Raw genomic sequence first — 16243 nt, forward strand, 5'->3', positions numbered from 1 at the left:
TCATGGGTGTATCGATTCGTTTCGTCATTATGAACTTGCATCGTTACAAGTGTATCGTAGTATTAAGTGAAAGCTCCCCTTAAGCCTTTGATACATACCACCCACACTTGGTTACTCGGTTACTCGTAACAAAAGTAGGGAAAAAATGCCTTCTCGGTTTAAAAATATACGTAGATAGACATGAAACAAAAGTTGGCAACTAATAGTTGGATAAATATCGCACCAACACCCCTCGTCCCGTAAGCTAAACCGTGTGTAAGCAGCAGGTTATCTTTGACACGAACGGTGTCATGTCAGAAGAAAATTAGGAAATTCCTTTGTCCAGTTGTTTTGTTGGTTTGTTTGCCCAAGCGATGCCTGCATTTTATGTGTGTGTGTACTATACATAATATAACGTGAAATTCAAGTCCATTCAGTACACACGGTCACATTTATCCCCTGGCTCCAAGGGAATAATCTCTGATTGCCGTAATAATACAATTAATCTCAAATTAGCTCCGACTGAAAAATTGGTGTGTGGACGTTTGCCAAATTACACCGTTCTCGTATAAAGCAGTCTTGTGAATGATTCCGTAAAAATAAATTTTATGTAGAACAAGCTTGTTAAGTTAGAGATAAAATTATTGGCAAAAGTTTCCAAAAAGGCAGTTTCAGATTTGTGTCAATTTGACCAGTGGTCGTGGCAGGCAGGCAGGTGCGTGTATTCCCTCGTGTTTACAAAGCAGACTCTTTCGACAAACAAACACAGGAGTTGGATGGTAATTTGCCTAATCGTCCTAGTCCGTTGGCTGTGTGTTGCTCTAGTATTTATGAGATAATAAACCTACAACACCATCATGAATGAGAATGCATTTACTGGCTTGGTTCGTGAGCTGGTGGGAGCAATGGCAATTCTATTCTCTTAACTGACTCACTGACTGTTTAAACAAGACAGCTTTCTCCGCAGGTGGAGTGCAACAGCCATTTTGCGCATTAGAATAAGTGACACGAATAATGGAAAGAATTCTTGACATGTCACGTATCCAGGCTGCCTTTGACGCCTGGAGATTGAAAGAATTGTAGATGAGACCCGCAGGTTGGGCTTATATATGCTGCCCTCGGAAGCATTTAGCATTCTAGAATTTTTTTTCAATCCTGAAAAGAAAAGTGGGATAGCTATCTTTTTTAGGATAGGGGCACTCTGTATTTTTTATGGTATACACAGCGGTGCTCGTGTTTCTGGGTGAAGTTATTTTCTCTCGACATAAATGACGCACGCCAAGCAAGCTTAACAAGACGAAGAAAACTTTCTCCATTCAAAATTTGCAATTTTCTCGTTAAAAAATTGTTTGCAAGTTGGAAGCGCAAGTCTGATTGAGTCCGTTATTACGTCTTTCTGTTTGTATTTATAAACTTTCCAAATCCTTCTCCTACTAGGTACGTATCGGAAAGAATTAGAAAGTTAAATCAGCCCAAATTCATTAAAAAAAAGAAGGGGAAAAATTTGCTGATTGACTTTTTTTGATTGAATCAATTCACTCCTGTTTTTAAGAAGAGGAAATTCAATCAAATTCCCAATCCGAAACTAAGTCACCTGCAGAATTTAGATTTCACAAATTACGACCATGGAAGGCTTGGTGGTACTCCTTCCTGCTGATGAAGGTGGAAAAGGAGGTGAAATTGAGTTTCCACTAATCTCGTTATTAGCTGGTTGGTGGAAAAGGAGAAGAAAAATGAAGGAAGGGATGAAGTGACTGTAATTTTCAATCTGAAAGACAGCACTTGTCATCCTTGAAAAATGTTGCTGAGTGGACTGGCCAACCGACCACAGGCCTTGTTCTCTCTCTCCCTCATCCATAATCCAATCCTATTGCCATCACCTTCATCATGTGCTATTCAGAATTCCGCAAACGTACTTCTTCTTCCTTACCGATTCAAGCCAACGTTGGAGAAGAAAAAGTGTGAGCTTCTTCTTCCACGAGTCGTGATACTGATGGTGGTGTGCCGTGGAGGCTATAAAAAATGAATGACTTTCCTCCCATTGAAAGCCGTGCGAAAAAAGAAATGGAGAAAATCCTCTTAAACCAGTGCTCATTTACTGGATCTTTTTTTTTCCACTGCTCGTCTGGAAATGGGGGAAAAATCGAGACGGGAAATTAGATTGATCTCGTTTTGATTTTTCCTACAGGCTGACCTATGCTGCGTGGAGAATATGAGGAGAGAATATATAAGGAAGGGACATGATTACAAATTTATTTTTACCAACATTTCTCTTCCATTGAATGGTCCAATCCGCTTTAAAAGTCCATTAGCTTTTAGCTTCTGATGCTCCGGTGAAAGTGTTATTTTAGGCTACTCAACCACGTCGCAACATCTTAAGCGGTACTGCCCCAAATTGTTGGCGAGGAGGGAGGCACGAGGTAGACAGACGTGGAACTGGATTTACTTTTATTCTGTTCACTTTTCCTTTTTAGAATTTTCTTTTTTTTTCGCAAAAAGAAAGACAACAAAACGAATAGTTTATTGCGATTGTTGGCCCGGGAAAAGTGTAAATACGTGTGTATTCCGCTCATAAAATTGTGGCATTCATATCGTGAAAACAGCAAGGGATGGAAGAATTTTACAACCAAGGTACATAAACCAGGGACTATTTAGGTGGTGCTAAATAAGGGTCACCTAACCTCCCAGAAATTATCACCACTCGATATCACTATATGAAAAACCTTGCTTTTATAGGCTCTCATCTTATAAATATAGATGTACATACATACTCAGGAACTATTACGTATCGCAATTTTCATCCTTGCACAAGGGAGACGAGATAAGGTGCACTTATGTAAGCTCACTTTTCACATGGTCGTTTATTGCGGCGCAGTATTTGAGTATTCTTCACGGGGTCTCGTGGTGTCAAAGCCAAACGCAATTATCGCCACCACCACCAAGAAAGCCCAAGTTTAATATGAGGCTTCTTTATTTTATGTGACAGGGAGAAAAGTGGTCCGCCGCACGGAGGATGCTGCTGTTCCGCCATGCCATCATTAACAGAGAAGAAACTCACGATAATCGAGGATGATGAGGACGGAAATCGAGGAAGAAACATGGGATTAAATGGGAGCAAAGACCAACAACGACCACTCCTCGCACAGCAACACCACCCATTTCTCGTCCTCCATCTCTTTCCCAATCCATGCCCCACACTCATTTACCCCGCCGCCGTCGATCCTCAGTAGCAATCTAGTCTGACAAAGCACTAACGAAGGGTAATTACAGCCAGGTCATCAAGACTTGTCCAGCTACCCAGCGGATGGGGTGTTGTAGTGGTGTCAGTCGCCACCGAGCGTCTCCCACCACGTCGTCCGTAATGCTCCGCAGACTGCGAAGGCTGCGTGTGTCTGCAATTTTCTACACGTGTGGCGGACTCTGTGCCATCCTCCTCCTGGTCAACTTTAATGAAGATGTGAAAAGACTGTTGCAACAATCCTCCACTTCTGGTGGCCCACATTTGTCTCCTTCCGGCCCAGCTGCGGGTTCTCTTCAACTCCAAACGTCACCCCTGCACTTGGCACAATACGCTGCTTTCACCCATCGAAAGTTTCCTCAGGACAAGCCCCACCACCAGTTTCTCGGCGAAGATGGAGCAGTTCCTCAAAACAGTGTGGATGAAAATGTGATAAGTCTCAATGCAAAGGTGAGGAAGCGAAATCCCCCGAACAAGGAGGGCGGCATTGCTGGTGACTCTTCGTCATCAGATTCCCCCCTTTTCGAGACTGGGGAGGATAAGCCATGGTACATGTGGAGTGGGACGAGGTTCCCCTCCCTCTCGAGCGGTGTTCTCTCAACCTCCGTGGACGAGGCGAGGCTGTGGTACGAAGACAATCTCAACAATGATCGGATCCTTGAACAACTCATGTTCTGGATTGACGACCCCGTCAACAACCCCAACGCCACGCTGTGGTACGACAGCAGCAGCAGCAGTGATACCACATTGTCCACGAGTAACCCCACGGTGGAGAAAAGTAATAGCAACACGGGACGGGGTGGTGGTGGCTCGTCTTCTTCATCGTTGAACCGACTCGTAAAGACGACAGCTGAAGATGACGACATATTGGCCAACGTAGCCATCAGCACTGGCAGCGTCCAGATAACTTCGGGGTCGATGAAGACTGTTGGCTCGAACGAGACTTCTTTCGGCGGCCGATTTCCGGGTGAGCAAAGGAGAGGAAAGTTAAAGACAATTTTGCTCTATTACGGATTAGGGATGAGTTGGGGATCTCATATTACAAGTGGTCGTAGTGTTTTCCTCCAACAAAAGTGTCCCGTAAACTCTTGTCGACTAACTGGGAACAGGGCGCACTTAGCAAAAGCAGACATTGTTTTGTTCAAAGACGTCTTTATGAATCCTAAAGTGAAGAGAAATCCGCACCAGTTGTGGATCATGTACATGCTCGAGTGTCCCCTAAACACGCAGAACTTTGTGGACAAAAACGTCTTCAACTTGACAGCTACATATCGACACGACTCGGACATTGTTACTCCGTACGAGAAGTGGGTCTACTATGACGAAAATGTCAAAACGCTACAACAAGGTGAGTTCTTCTTTTACTTTTGCATTTTGCTTGTACTGATAAAAGGTTGGAGAGAGAATTGTGCTCAGACATTGACTAACACTCATTCAACGGATGCATTAGAGTGAACTACGACTTTATTTGATTTGTGTCCCTCGTCTATTCAGGGTGTAGTTGATTACAATATCTCCTCGGGGAGTTGGCCGTCACCTTTCCTCTCCTGTATTTTACCATTTCCTCCTCAGGTCCAAGTTTGGATGAGAATTTCAGGCAAAGTATCGTTCAGGTGCAGAATTCACAACCAATCTAATAATGACCTACCTGTCCAACCACATATAAACACTGTTCGTCATTAGTACTGACTTCCTTAGTCAGTAGTAAATATTATTCTGGGCTTGACGTCAAGCATGGAGGAAAGTGATACATCACAGGTGCGTCACTGAGAATTAAGTAGCCTTCATGAGACGATACCACACTCTTGACTCGACTTTTGATTCCTTAGAGAGCCCCCGATTTTGCCCATTAACAAATTAAATCTGAGACAAGCCTCATTCCTCACTCAATTGTGAAAACAGAAATCGAAAAAGTTGAAGCTTTCGGAAGATGCGGGTCCCATAAAGAGTGGTTCCTCTCTCCCTTTAATAAGTTGTCTCTTTCGGTCTTGTGAGTCGTTCGTGACACTTTCTCAGATGACAGAGATGAATCGTCCCAGAATTCTTGGAGATTGAGGAGAAATTCTTATAGCCAGGGGAAATTAAAAAAAGAAACAACCCCACCACCACTACATTTCCTTATACAGTTATTGCATGTTCACCACACGAACGTTGGATTGGCAACCGCTACCACGACCACCATATATTACGCCATGCACACTATTCAGCAGTACAACAACGTCCCACGACCACACCGCCAACGATAAGTTCGGTACGTACATCTGCCTCCTCTCTGGTCGTCGTAGGTATGAGAAGAACTGCTCAAAAGTAAAAATATATACTTTTTCCCAGTGCGGAATCCTTGTTCAGTTATTTGAGTAAAAGTTAAGAGCACAAGGGACGCATAGAAGAGGAGGCAGACGAACGAAGGAAAGAACATTTCTGCAAAGTGAAACCTTAAATGTGTTCTTGCTTCATGGTTGGCAGTTGAGTTGGTTGGTCTGGGGTGGTAGTTGGTTGGTCTGGGGTGGTAGTTGGTTGGTCGTGAGCAATGTTGTTCAGCGGTGGTGGTGACAAACGACAGGGCTCGCAACAAATAGTGATCCCGTATCAAATTAAAGGTAATGTCTTGTCGTAAACGTTAGCGAGAACAAATTATGATGCCATCTCTTCTCCTCCACTTTCTCCGCTCCCTAGTTCGAGCTTATACTTCGTGTACCTATGTCAGACATTAAACGTCTCTCTGGCCTTTGTTTCCTGGTTGCACACAGAGTTTTCCAACCACGAGCAGCCTGGATACAGATCCCGGAAGGCTAATAGGATGACTTTACCGTCGTCATGTAGTAATAAAACCAACCACCCAGCAGTTGGTTCAGCTTTTACATTTGTAAAACGATTTGATGCTTGTGTTTCACTCTTTATTTATTTAAGCCCTTTCCATCAATGCGTTTAATGTGTTTCTTTTATGCTGGCTTAATTGTCGGCACAAATCACACAGAGCACCGTTTACTCACTGGCTTCTCATTTCAATAAACTTGTTATATTTAAAGTAATGACCAATTTCAAGGAGCGAGTAGTCGCTCTGCGAGATGGAAAATTGGTCTGGAATTGGAGAGAAAGTTGGTTGATGATGAAGGTTGGTGCTTACTCATCATTCAAATTTCAAAGTTCCCAACTTGGCTGAGTAATCAGTGGATGGATGACTAGAATATTGACACAATTATCAGTCCTACCCGTATTTGAGTTTTCCAGACTACTCATCAAGAGTAAATAACGTTTGGTTGACTGGAGAGGATCTCTCTCGGGTTTAAATGGTGTTTGTTCCTTACGTCTCTCACTCATCTCTCTGCTTTAAATAAATATCCTTCTGGTGCGCTTTGGAATTAGGAAAATTGCCGTCTAAATTTATCTCGCTTTTTCCTTCTTTACTTGATTTTGATGAGAAACGAAACGTTGGTGATGTTCAAGCACGTAGAAGATAAGTTTATAACATGAAAAAAGGTCTGAGGTTCGGCTTAGTGCTGTTACAAGGTGTACTCACTTATTAGCCGATGCCTAGTTGATATAGGATGAAAAGACCCTGCGAACTTTCACTTATTCAAGTACCAGATTTGAGAACTGGGTTGTTTCATGCGTAAATTTGACGAAAATACGTTTTCTCCTCCATTAAAACTTCTCGTTTGATGGAAGGATCCAGAAAACCTTGGTTCAGCAGATTAGTTCATGATGACCATGGTTATTTTTCTTTACTTGAAACACTTTTTTCCTCAAATGCATCAGGAATGACAAACTTTCCAGTAGGTGAATGCATGCGCAGGTGTTTTTTCTAGCCCACCTTAGAAAAAACGAAATCAAAGAAATTCACATACTTATTCGCTACATTTGCAGACATTATGAAAACCATTTTTATTTGAACTTCGTTTCAAAGCTGTTGAGAATTTCATTAGCAACTTGTAAATAACATGTTTACTCTCTAATACAAATACTCGATGCAGACAGAAACTTGATTTCACTTGCTGGCAGTCAACCACGAGCCAAATTATATTATCGAATGCGCACTCAAACTAAATTGGATTATTCGCAGTTGCTGGGAGTACTAAATATGTATGTACATAGTCCTGATTAAGACTTCGTAACGTTATGAAGTAGTTGATTGAAATGTGTATATATTTACCGACCAACAAGTTACTAATGACTTTTCAATCTCATTTCCAGGTGTAAACTACGCTGAAGGCAAGAACAAGAAGGTGGCTTGGTTCGTGTCCAACTGCGTCGCTAAAAATAATCGCTTAGACTACGCTCGGTAAGAAATCGTCTGTTCAGATGACAAATATTTAGCAGTTAAATGAACCAATTTGAACCAATTTGATGTCTTTCTTTATTTCCAGCGAGCTGTCCAAGTACATCGAGGTGGACATTTACGGGGCCTGTGGAACCCACTCCTGTTCGAGAGCCAATGCGAAGCAATGCTTCGAACTTTTAGCCAAGAATTACAAGTTTTATCTAGCCTTCGAAAACTCTAATTGTAGGGACTACATCTCTGAAAAGTTTTTCGTAAATGGACTTGGGTAAGAGAAACATCAACTTTCACTCCGTCTTTCATACCCCGTTCGAAATGAATTCCTCGCTTTGGCCAAATAAAATCTCAATTTCTCACTCCAATTTCCCTGCTCTCCCTCCCGACGAGCGGAGGAGCATAATGTGGGCAATCTCTGAAATCCGAAAAGTTGATGGTGTCTATTTTCAACTCTTTCACTACTGATTCAATCCGTCCATCCGGTTGTGTAGTGTCAGCAGATGTTGGATCGAAACCAAGCCAGGCAGCCAGAAAAAGAGATGGATGCTTCCGTGTAGTATGCGAAATTTAGTTCCAATCTCATTTCCATTCCGGCTCTCTCTCTCTCCAACCAAAACTTCCATAAATCAAAGCGAGCTGTGAACTCAACTCGAGTCCAGATGTCGAACTCCAATTTGAATGATATATACAAGTCACAAAGTTCAATTACCAATAGAGGAGATTTAGATTAGGTGAAGGTTTGTAGTGGTGGTGGAATTTGTTACCCGTCCTTCAGCCCAGATTCACTGCTGTCAAGCAAGACCTCACTAAATACAGATATATTCACATCGTCAAGTTTTGCTGACCACACTTTCTCCCGAAATAACACTGGCTCCTTTGTCCGACCCACTGCTGCTGCTTGTGATGCTACTTTCCTCCAGGTTGGATCATGGGGCACATTAGGCATACATTTTATTTAGTCCTAGCAATACAATTACCTCTGCCAATTGTACGTGGTTTATGATGGCGGCGGCTGCTAGTGAATCCTTCTAAGCCCAGTAATTTATGAGAAAGGAGGGCAATCGAGGCTTGTGGGTCCACAAACCCCCCACTAACAAGTACATTTCTAAGTTCTCTCCATTCATGTGGCTTTGTGTCTGGAACAGAAGATTTCAAGTGCTCTTGTTGCTTCCTCCTTCTCGTGCTGAGTTCCGTGAAAGTCCAACGGACATAACCACCCACCAGCACCAGGACCCGCTACCTACTACATATTTCCTAACGACCAACCGATACAGGTTGATTCTTGAGTTTCAGAAATTGGATGCGAAAGTGGAATACAGCCCGACTCCACCCAATGATTCGTCTACTCTGTTGCTGATGCCGAATCCAGAGAATTTATAGCCATCACTTTTACTCGCTTTGACTCCACGATACGAAACGAAAGCCTTTCTGTGCAACACTCCAAGGTTTCCGATGGAGGAGGAAATGCCAACCAGCGATACGAAATAGAGAAAGCGATTCAGCGTTTTGAGAGAGAAAGTCCAACTAAAGCATGCATCCTGCTGAATCCCGAATTTATTGTATGGCCACCAACCAACCACTCCATGCTAGCCAAAACCCCACTACTTAGCGAGTCATTGTTTGCCATACGTAAAAGCTGGCAATGTGCAATGACATCACTCCGCCGTCCCCATGTGTCCTTTTCAAATAGCTTTTTAAAAAGACTTTTTAGAATCTGCACATGTTTGTGTCGAGCACTTTGTGCAAGATTTTCTCAGGGACTTTCTCTTTGTACGTACAACTTATATGCAGACGCACGGTTACGGTTGGTTGGGCAAGTTTTAGATTTTGCGAAAATCCATCCCGTTCAAAGTGGATAAGTATTAGATAGGAAAAATAAAATTACATTTATGTATTTCTCCTACTGCGGAGTTTGATTTATTCTTCTGCATACATAGATCAATACTTGAGCTGTAATCGAGATGTAAGAAGTCTGCCAAAAAATATCTCAATTTAGACATCAAACCGTAAAGTAGAAACTTGGTCAATTTGTTGTTGTTAGATGATGACGTCTAGTTATCTTCCTGATGATACGGCAATTGCTTTGTGTGTGTTGAAACTTGTTGGAAATTGAGGTCTGGAAAGGGAAGATCATAACTTTGAGTAAATATTGGTTAGGAAAATGTCAAAAGTTTTTAATCAAACGACAATGTCACAAGCACATACATAATCAGACATGTTTTTATGCTTATAAATCAGCATGATGATATCCTTCAAATTTCATTACTCCCCCAAGGAAACTGCTGGCAATGTAACTAGTCAAATTTACTTTTAACTCTTTACCTCCTCTCATAGCAGAAATCCAATCTCATCTTGTTGTTGACTCGAATTTGGTCTCATTTAAAGGCATCCGTATCCATCCGCCTTCCCTCGTAGAGAAATCTTTATTGGTTTTCTTTCATTTTCAAATGCCGATCACTCAATTTCGCTCCCTCTCAAACACATTTCAGAGCACTTGAGAATTCCGTAAATTGGGTTTTGTTTCTGAAACTGGAACGACGAGTATGCAGTGTCCAGCAGCATACATACATATACATTCGTAGATTTCGCTCCCCATTATTGGTTGGTTGACTGCAAATGCGAATAAAAATAGATCATGGCTAGTCGACGAGCAGTTGTAGTCAAGTAATAAAATGCAGGACATGCAAGGATAATAATAATAATAATAACCATGCGGATGGGAGGTTGGGATGGAGAAAGTTTTATTTTTTAATGTGCTCGCGCCCCCTCGAATCCAATATCAGAAAGGGTAATGGTGCTCCCATAACGGGAAGTGGCTTGACTGCACGTCGTTCAATCCTACGCAACGTTTGTTTGTTAGCATTATAAAGTTTTGTTGCTTCATTGATTTTCATAGGAGAGCAAAGATCGTCATCATCATCATTGTTGGTCGGTTGGTCGTGGTTGGTATGCTGCTGACAGGATATTGTGAGGTCGTACTGGGGAAAAGGTGGGATCATAGCCCGATCTTTTATCTCACCTCGGCTGTCTCCCCAGGGGCAGGATAAAAGAAAAGCGATCGGCTTTCACTTTCAAAACCAATATATCCACGTAACACGGACGGAGAAGAGGCTGCCATCCATCCCCTCCATTTTTAAGTGACGAAATTCAACCCATTTTTGTGCCTGCTTCTGAGAAAAAATAATTCTGTTTATAAGAAAATTTTGGAGAAAAGTTATTACATAAATTGTTTTCGAAATTCTTTGAATAATTTATGAAAATTACTTTTTAATATTGCGAAACACAAGGACTACACAAGTTGAGCGTTATATAAAATTGTGTAACGCTGTTACTTTATCTCTTCCATAAAGTTTTAAGGAGGAAAAAATCACAATTTCCTCATTCCTTCGTAGTCACTGTTCCGTGGATGAATAATAATTTTTACTTTACGAACGAGCTCTTTTCAGTTATACGGCATACTTTTCCCTCAAGAATAATACCCATCTCTCATCCTGCCCTTCGGAGTGAATGTTCTCCTGATTGCACTATCCAAAACATTCCCCAAAGTGTGAAAGATCTAAAGGAGGAGGGAGCGAATGGGTGATGTCGCGTTCCAAAAAAGCATATTACTTTGTCGCCCGTCCGTTATTCCTTTGTTTCAGAATCGCATTACATCTCTCGTCGAATGACAGACAATAAGGATCCTTTCGTCCAGTGTGCAAAAGGGACATGGACACTTTCCATCTCGCTCCGTGTCTTTTTGGCGGATCAATTACTCGCTGCCTGGTTTTGCTGGGTGCGATGTAGCACAGTTAAATTTGATGCAGAAGACTTTGATTTTCCAACTCGTACTTGTTACTAACGCCCTGCTACACCTCGACACAAAGGCGAAAGCGGTTGCAGAGAGAGCAAGAACAAACTACTCTCGTATTTGTATCTGAATCTGACTTTCTTCTTGAGTTACGGCTCCAGAGTTGAACTTGGAACATGGTTTGTACATCCTCAGCTTTGTATTATTATTCTCTGGCTGGAAATTTCCGAGAAAGTTGGACAATTTCTCTGAATCTGAGTACTACTTAAATATACATATACTCTTCACATGCCTTACATGAGTGGATCTTGTACATTGCTCTCTCTCTCTGGTTATGCATTTAGAATGAAGTAGCCAAACTGTCACAACCACTTTGCTTCCAGAAGAGGAATTTAATAAAGAAGAGACAAGCTTGGCAAAGTTCTTGATACGAGGTTCTTCACAGTATAAAGTCTAAATGGCCTCCGTTTTTGTCAATACTTTGACGATATGATAAGTGTCGTCAGAACCTATATATTTTGGGGGCAATTTGGAAATATATGTTGACAAAAGGAGAGCTGCCCACACGGATGATGGACTATCAAGTAGTAGATATGGGTTTGTGATATTGGAAAAATGTATTTTGGGAGTTTGGAAGCAGAAAGTCTTGTGACTTATCAGGAGAAACCCAAGTAGGAAGCTACATATGATGTACCTCTTCTATTGCAATATCTCATTGCAGGAGAGTCCTGCTTTCTCCGACTAACTGGCCAAGAGAGAACATCTCCTCGGCTCGATTGTCATGTGAAGGATAATCTCATTTCAAGTTTGATAATAAGCTTTCTCTGTCTGGCCAAGAAATCCCATTCATCCGGGGATTATGCTTAATGGTGTCCATCTTCTCTCCCAGCCTTCCTCGACGACTTTCTCCCCTCGACAAGTTAAGCTGCTCAAACTTATCGTGCTCCTTGTATCAGGACATGTCTCGCTAGAGCTAAGCCAAGCCAATAACTGCAAGTTTGATGACAGCCATTGGATTAAAGCGTGCTAACTTGGTTAATGAAATGAGATTTATTTTCATACTGTCACCGGAAGAATCATGACGTTAAATTAATAAAACGACTCTTGTCACTTTGAGGTCGTGTAAACTGACGCGGAATTAAACAGTAAAATAATTTGTTCACAAAATGTAAAATTCCCATAATCTTTTTTTCCTTTCAGAAACAATGTGCTTCCAATCGTGATGGGTGCTCATCCGAATGATTACAAACGCGTCGCCCCGGATAAATCGTACATTCACGTGGATGACTTCGCCTCCCCGAAGGAACTCGCCGAGTATTTGTACCTCCTCGACAAGAATAATGAGCTGTACAACGAGTACTTTCAGTGGAAGGGGACCGGTGAGTTTATCAACACGCACTTTTTCTGCCGTCTCTGCACCATGGCGCACTACGCGGACAAGTCGGAACGAAAACCACGGCACTACAAGGACTTCAACAAGTGGTGGCGTGGACCCAACGTTTGCACGCGAAGATCTTGGCGAGGCCAGCCGGACATTTTCTCTCCACAATATTACGAACGCCCAACGATGGATAACTAATGTACTCATCGCTCGATAACCTTTATATATATAAGTTGTTGACATTTTTTGTTTTTATATTATGAATTTTGATAAGTAACGAAACAGGGGTTGCCATAATATTTGGTCTAGTAGTCACTCGTTGCTCGAAAGTATTTTGTTTGTTGGAATTTCTACTGTTTTCAGTTGTGACCTGATTCAACAGTCATATATGTGTGTACCATAATTAAGAGTTTTTTACCATTACACAGTAATAATTATGAAGTCAGTTACCGTTCATTGTTCTTACACATGTAGTCAAAAAGAGTAATCAGAGAACATTTATATATATCGATCGCGGGTGCAGCAATCATGCAAAGTACTTAATTTGTTGTTTCCCTGGTCCTTGTAGACTTATGTATGATGATGATAACTATTTATAAATGAGGATGACTATGTTTGAGCACAATTACATAATGGAAATGAGATATTTACGGTACTGAGATATGATGTATGTACACGCATTCCTACTAAATATAGTCTCATGCACTTTAGTAAATTTATGACTTTTATCCATGTAAAGCGTTACGTTACAGCCTCAAGGGTAACTTATTCTAAGGTAAATATATAAATAAATGTATAAATGCACAGAGCCAATTAAATATATCGATGACTTTTTAATGTGGCAAACTGCACACACGAACGAACGAACTATTTAGAAAATGTATATTCCAAGTAATCGAATGAGGGGAGACAGAGCGAGATTTTATCGTGAATCCGGATATGACTGGAAGATTATGCATCCGATTTGAGATTTTTGATCAACATTTACAAAAGAATCTTCCACGATTATTAGCAGCAAGTTGGACAAAGGCAGGAAAAAAAACGTGTAAAAACTACATACAGAATTTATTTTACCAATCACAATATTTCCATTGGCTTCAACAACAACAACATCCATGTTGGATTCTTAGTGAGATTAACGTAAATTCCAAAAATAAGTCGAATTCTTAATGACACCAACAAAGAGTAGAAGGAGAAAAGTTTGTCTGTGATACCTGCAAAGATTTGTAGTATTAGGGTTGAAGTAGGCGTAAATATGAATACAATATTTAGTATACAAATAAATTGCCAGTAAACACGATCTGCATGTAGCTGACGAACTACTCCAAATGAGATTTCAAAAATGGACAAATATTTTGCGAAAAATCATAAAATACTTACAGCTATACAAACATCAGAGTTGAACTGTTATCCTAAAGTTAACTCTAGAATGGGTACTGAGATACGTTACGTTGTGTTTGAAATGTAGAACTAGAAGTATAATTTGACTTATATATGATATCTAGCAGATAAGGAACTAGGTAACCTGCAAACAGCGGCCATCACTAACAAAATGCATCAGAGTAGAATTAGTTTTGTCGTCAAGGACAAAACTAATTATTAGTCTATGAATAAATACTTAATTAGTAAATGTTTAATTAAGTACTGATAAATACAAGTAAGTAAAAGTACGTATGAATATAGGACAAAGAGTATATGTGAAAATGTGTATTTAAACTAGATTCATCGTTAATTCAAGTACTTCAAACTATGATCTTGTCAAGAAAATCGTCAAGTTCGCTCCAAAAATCAACCAAACGAACTTATTCTTTGTATTGTATGTAATACTTGCGCAATTACATTAAATATGTCGTTAAGTCTTGTTCACATTCATGAATTTTTATGAAGTTAAGTGCTAGTTGTACCATCGTCAAGTAAATATATGTACATTTAGTTGAACCCGTATACCTACAGTCAATCATTAATTGTATACATACATAAATATCTAATTATGCATAGTAAGTATGATATACAATCATAACTATTATTATTGACCCACTACTACCTGCAACCACAAACAAAAGTTACCATAATTAATTAATTTAGAACGTAAAGTCTGTCAAAATTTATCTGCATAACGTTCAAGTGTTGTATCATGCCAATCCTTGAAAGTTTATGTGTTGTTGTTCGTTGTCACTTTGTTTACATAAAACTATGCTAGAATTTGGTTAATTCAGTTCCTTGCATTACTCAGAATTGATACGTTATTAAAATTCTGTCTGGTGGTTTGTGATGAAACTCAAGTTTTGCACCAAATAAATAAGAACACGACAAACTTATCGAATATTGAATGCGTTGTGTTATTTTTGTCTGATCAAAATTATTTATAGCAAATTGAAATAGTAACAACTTGCATGATTATCCGGATGGGATGTTGCATTTCACAGGGAGGAAAGCATACAAAATTTTTACAAAATACTGTCAATTTTTCAGATTATGGCTTATTTTAAGAATTTCAGAATTTCAAAATATTGGAATCAAATGTTGCATTTTTCATAACTGTATTGAACAAAGTATTTGGAACTGAATCCGATTTGGCGAAGATGCTTTTTAACTTGCTTAAACGATTGAGCATCCAAAGCCGACTTGGGGCTTCCAACGGTGAACCCTTTGCGCCCATCGTTCCACAAGCAGACGGTAACGACGTAGTTTGCATTGTCTGAAAATGTGGTGTACGAAGTTGCAACATATTCTGAAATTAACAGGTAACTTTAATATTGAAGACACTGTTTAATGAATGTAATATATGAAATGCATTATTTAAAAATCACCATATTTTCCAGTCTGGTCGGGAGCACTCCAATAATAAATCCCTGCACGAATGGGGTCTGGATAAGCGTGGTATTCGAGTTGCTGATCTCCAAATGCGGAAAATGTCACACTTGTCCCATTCTCCCTGTAGGTTGCACAAGTATTGTCCAAATCTTTTTGCGAGAGCTGGTTGAATTTGGAATTTCCATAAAATTGTTGGGCATTGTGGTAGAATTCGACCTTGTTCCAAAGTGGGATGTACCACTTGTCGACACTGGCAACCTAGGACAATATTTGCATGTTTCAACTCGTATGACTGATTTCGTTTTAAATTCTTACCCAGGCATCGTCAAGCCCAGATTGGACTGGAAATTGGTCGCATTGATACCGTTCGTCAACACCGTCAAAACTTAGAGCTTGTATCATAGAGCCAGTCATCAGGAGGCAGGTGATTTTAAAAATCGTTTTCATGATTTCGAAGATATTTCCAGAAATTTTACAATTTTTCTTTGACTAATTTGAGGAAAGCTGTGAGAAGACTGAAGTGATGATTTGCTGTAATGCATTGTCTTTTTATACCAACTCAAAGCCTTCCACAAATTGAAGTTTGAAGGATCTCACAAAAATTCAATTGTTTCATGACATAACTTGACAGATCTGATTTATGCGCGACAAAGGGTTTTTGGAACTATGCCGAATGTTTCAGTTACAAGGTTTAAGGCCAGTTTTTTTTACTCGAAACCTTGGTTTTGTGAGCTAGGCACAGCACAATCCATTTTGTTTTGATAT

The 16243-nt window shown here is 40.3% G+C and overlaps 2 protein-coding genes across 5 annotated transcripts in view; one reads left to right on the plus strand and one right to left on the minus strand.

The window, feature by feature from the left end:
• LOC110843011 overlaps positions 1-14982 on the plus strand; it is a 34401-nt gene extending 19419 nt beyond the window's left edge. For all 4 annotated transcript variants that reach the window (XM_022088912.2, XM_035847917.1, XM_035847916.1 and 1 more), the window contains 4 exons: positions 2966-4565; positions 7412-7499; positions 7585-7764; positions 12484-14982. In XM_022088912.2, coding sequence (XP_021944604.1) covers positions 3284-4565; positions 7412-7499; positions 7585-7764; positions 12484-12862 — 1929 coding nt within the window. In that variant the 5' untranslated portion in view covers positions 2966-3283 and the 3' untranslated portion in view covers positions 12863-14982. The remainder of the gene's footprint in view (positions 1-2965; positions 4566-7411; positions 7500-7584; positions 7765-12483) is intronic.
• Positions 14983-14984: 2 nt separating this feature from the next.
• On the minus strand, positions 14985-16011 carry LOC110843012. The gene is made up of 3 exons (XM_022088914.2): positions 15794-16011; positions 15475-15736; positions 14985-15395 (listed from the first exon to the last, which is right to left on the minus strand). The coding sequence occupies exons 1-3, from the start codon at positions 15923-15925 to the stop codon at positions 15181-15183; spliced, it is 609 nt and encodes a 202-aa protein (XP_021944606.1). The 5' UTR covers positions 15926-16011; the 3' UTR covers positions 14985-15180.
• Positions 16012-16243: the final 232 nt, after the last annotated feature.

This window comes from Folsomia candida, unplaced genomic scaffold (assembly GCF_002217175.1).
Source record: "Folsomia candida strain VU population unplaced genomic scaffold, ASM221717v1 Fcan01_Sc002, whole genome shotgun sequence".
Taxonomy (NCBI): Eukaryota; Metazoa; Arthropoda; class Collembola; order Entomobryomorpha; family Isotomidae; genus Folsomia; species Folsomia candida.

Bases quoted from the DNA above. Each gene is read 5' to 3' on its own strand.
- LOC110843012 (XM_022088914.2), bottom strand. From the start codon at position 15,925: ATGAAAACGATTTTTAAAATCACCTGCCTCCTGATGACTGGCTCTATG. The intron at 15,737-15,793 runs GTAAGAATTTAA...ATATTGTCCTAG, and splicing joins CTGGGCTTGACGATGCCTGG to GTTGCCAGTGTCGACAAGTG. The intron at 15,396-15,474 runs GTGATTTTTAAA...TGTTAATTTCAG, and splicing joins CGACCAGACTGGAAAATATG to AATATGTTGCAACTTCGTAC.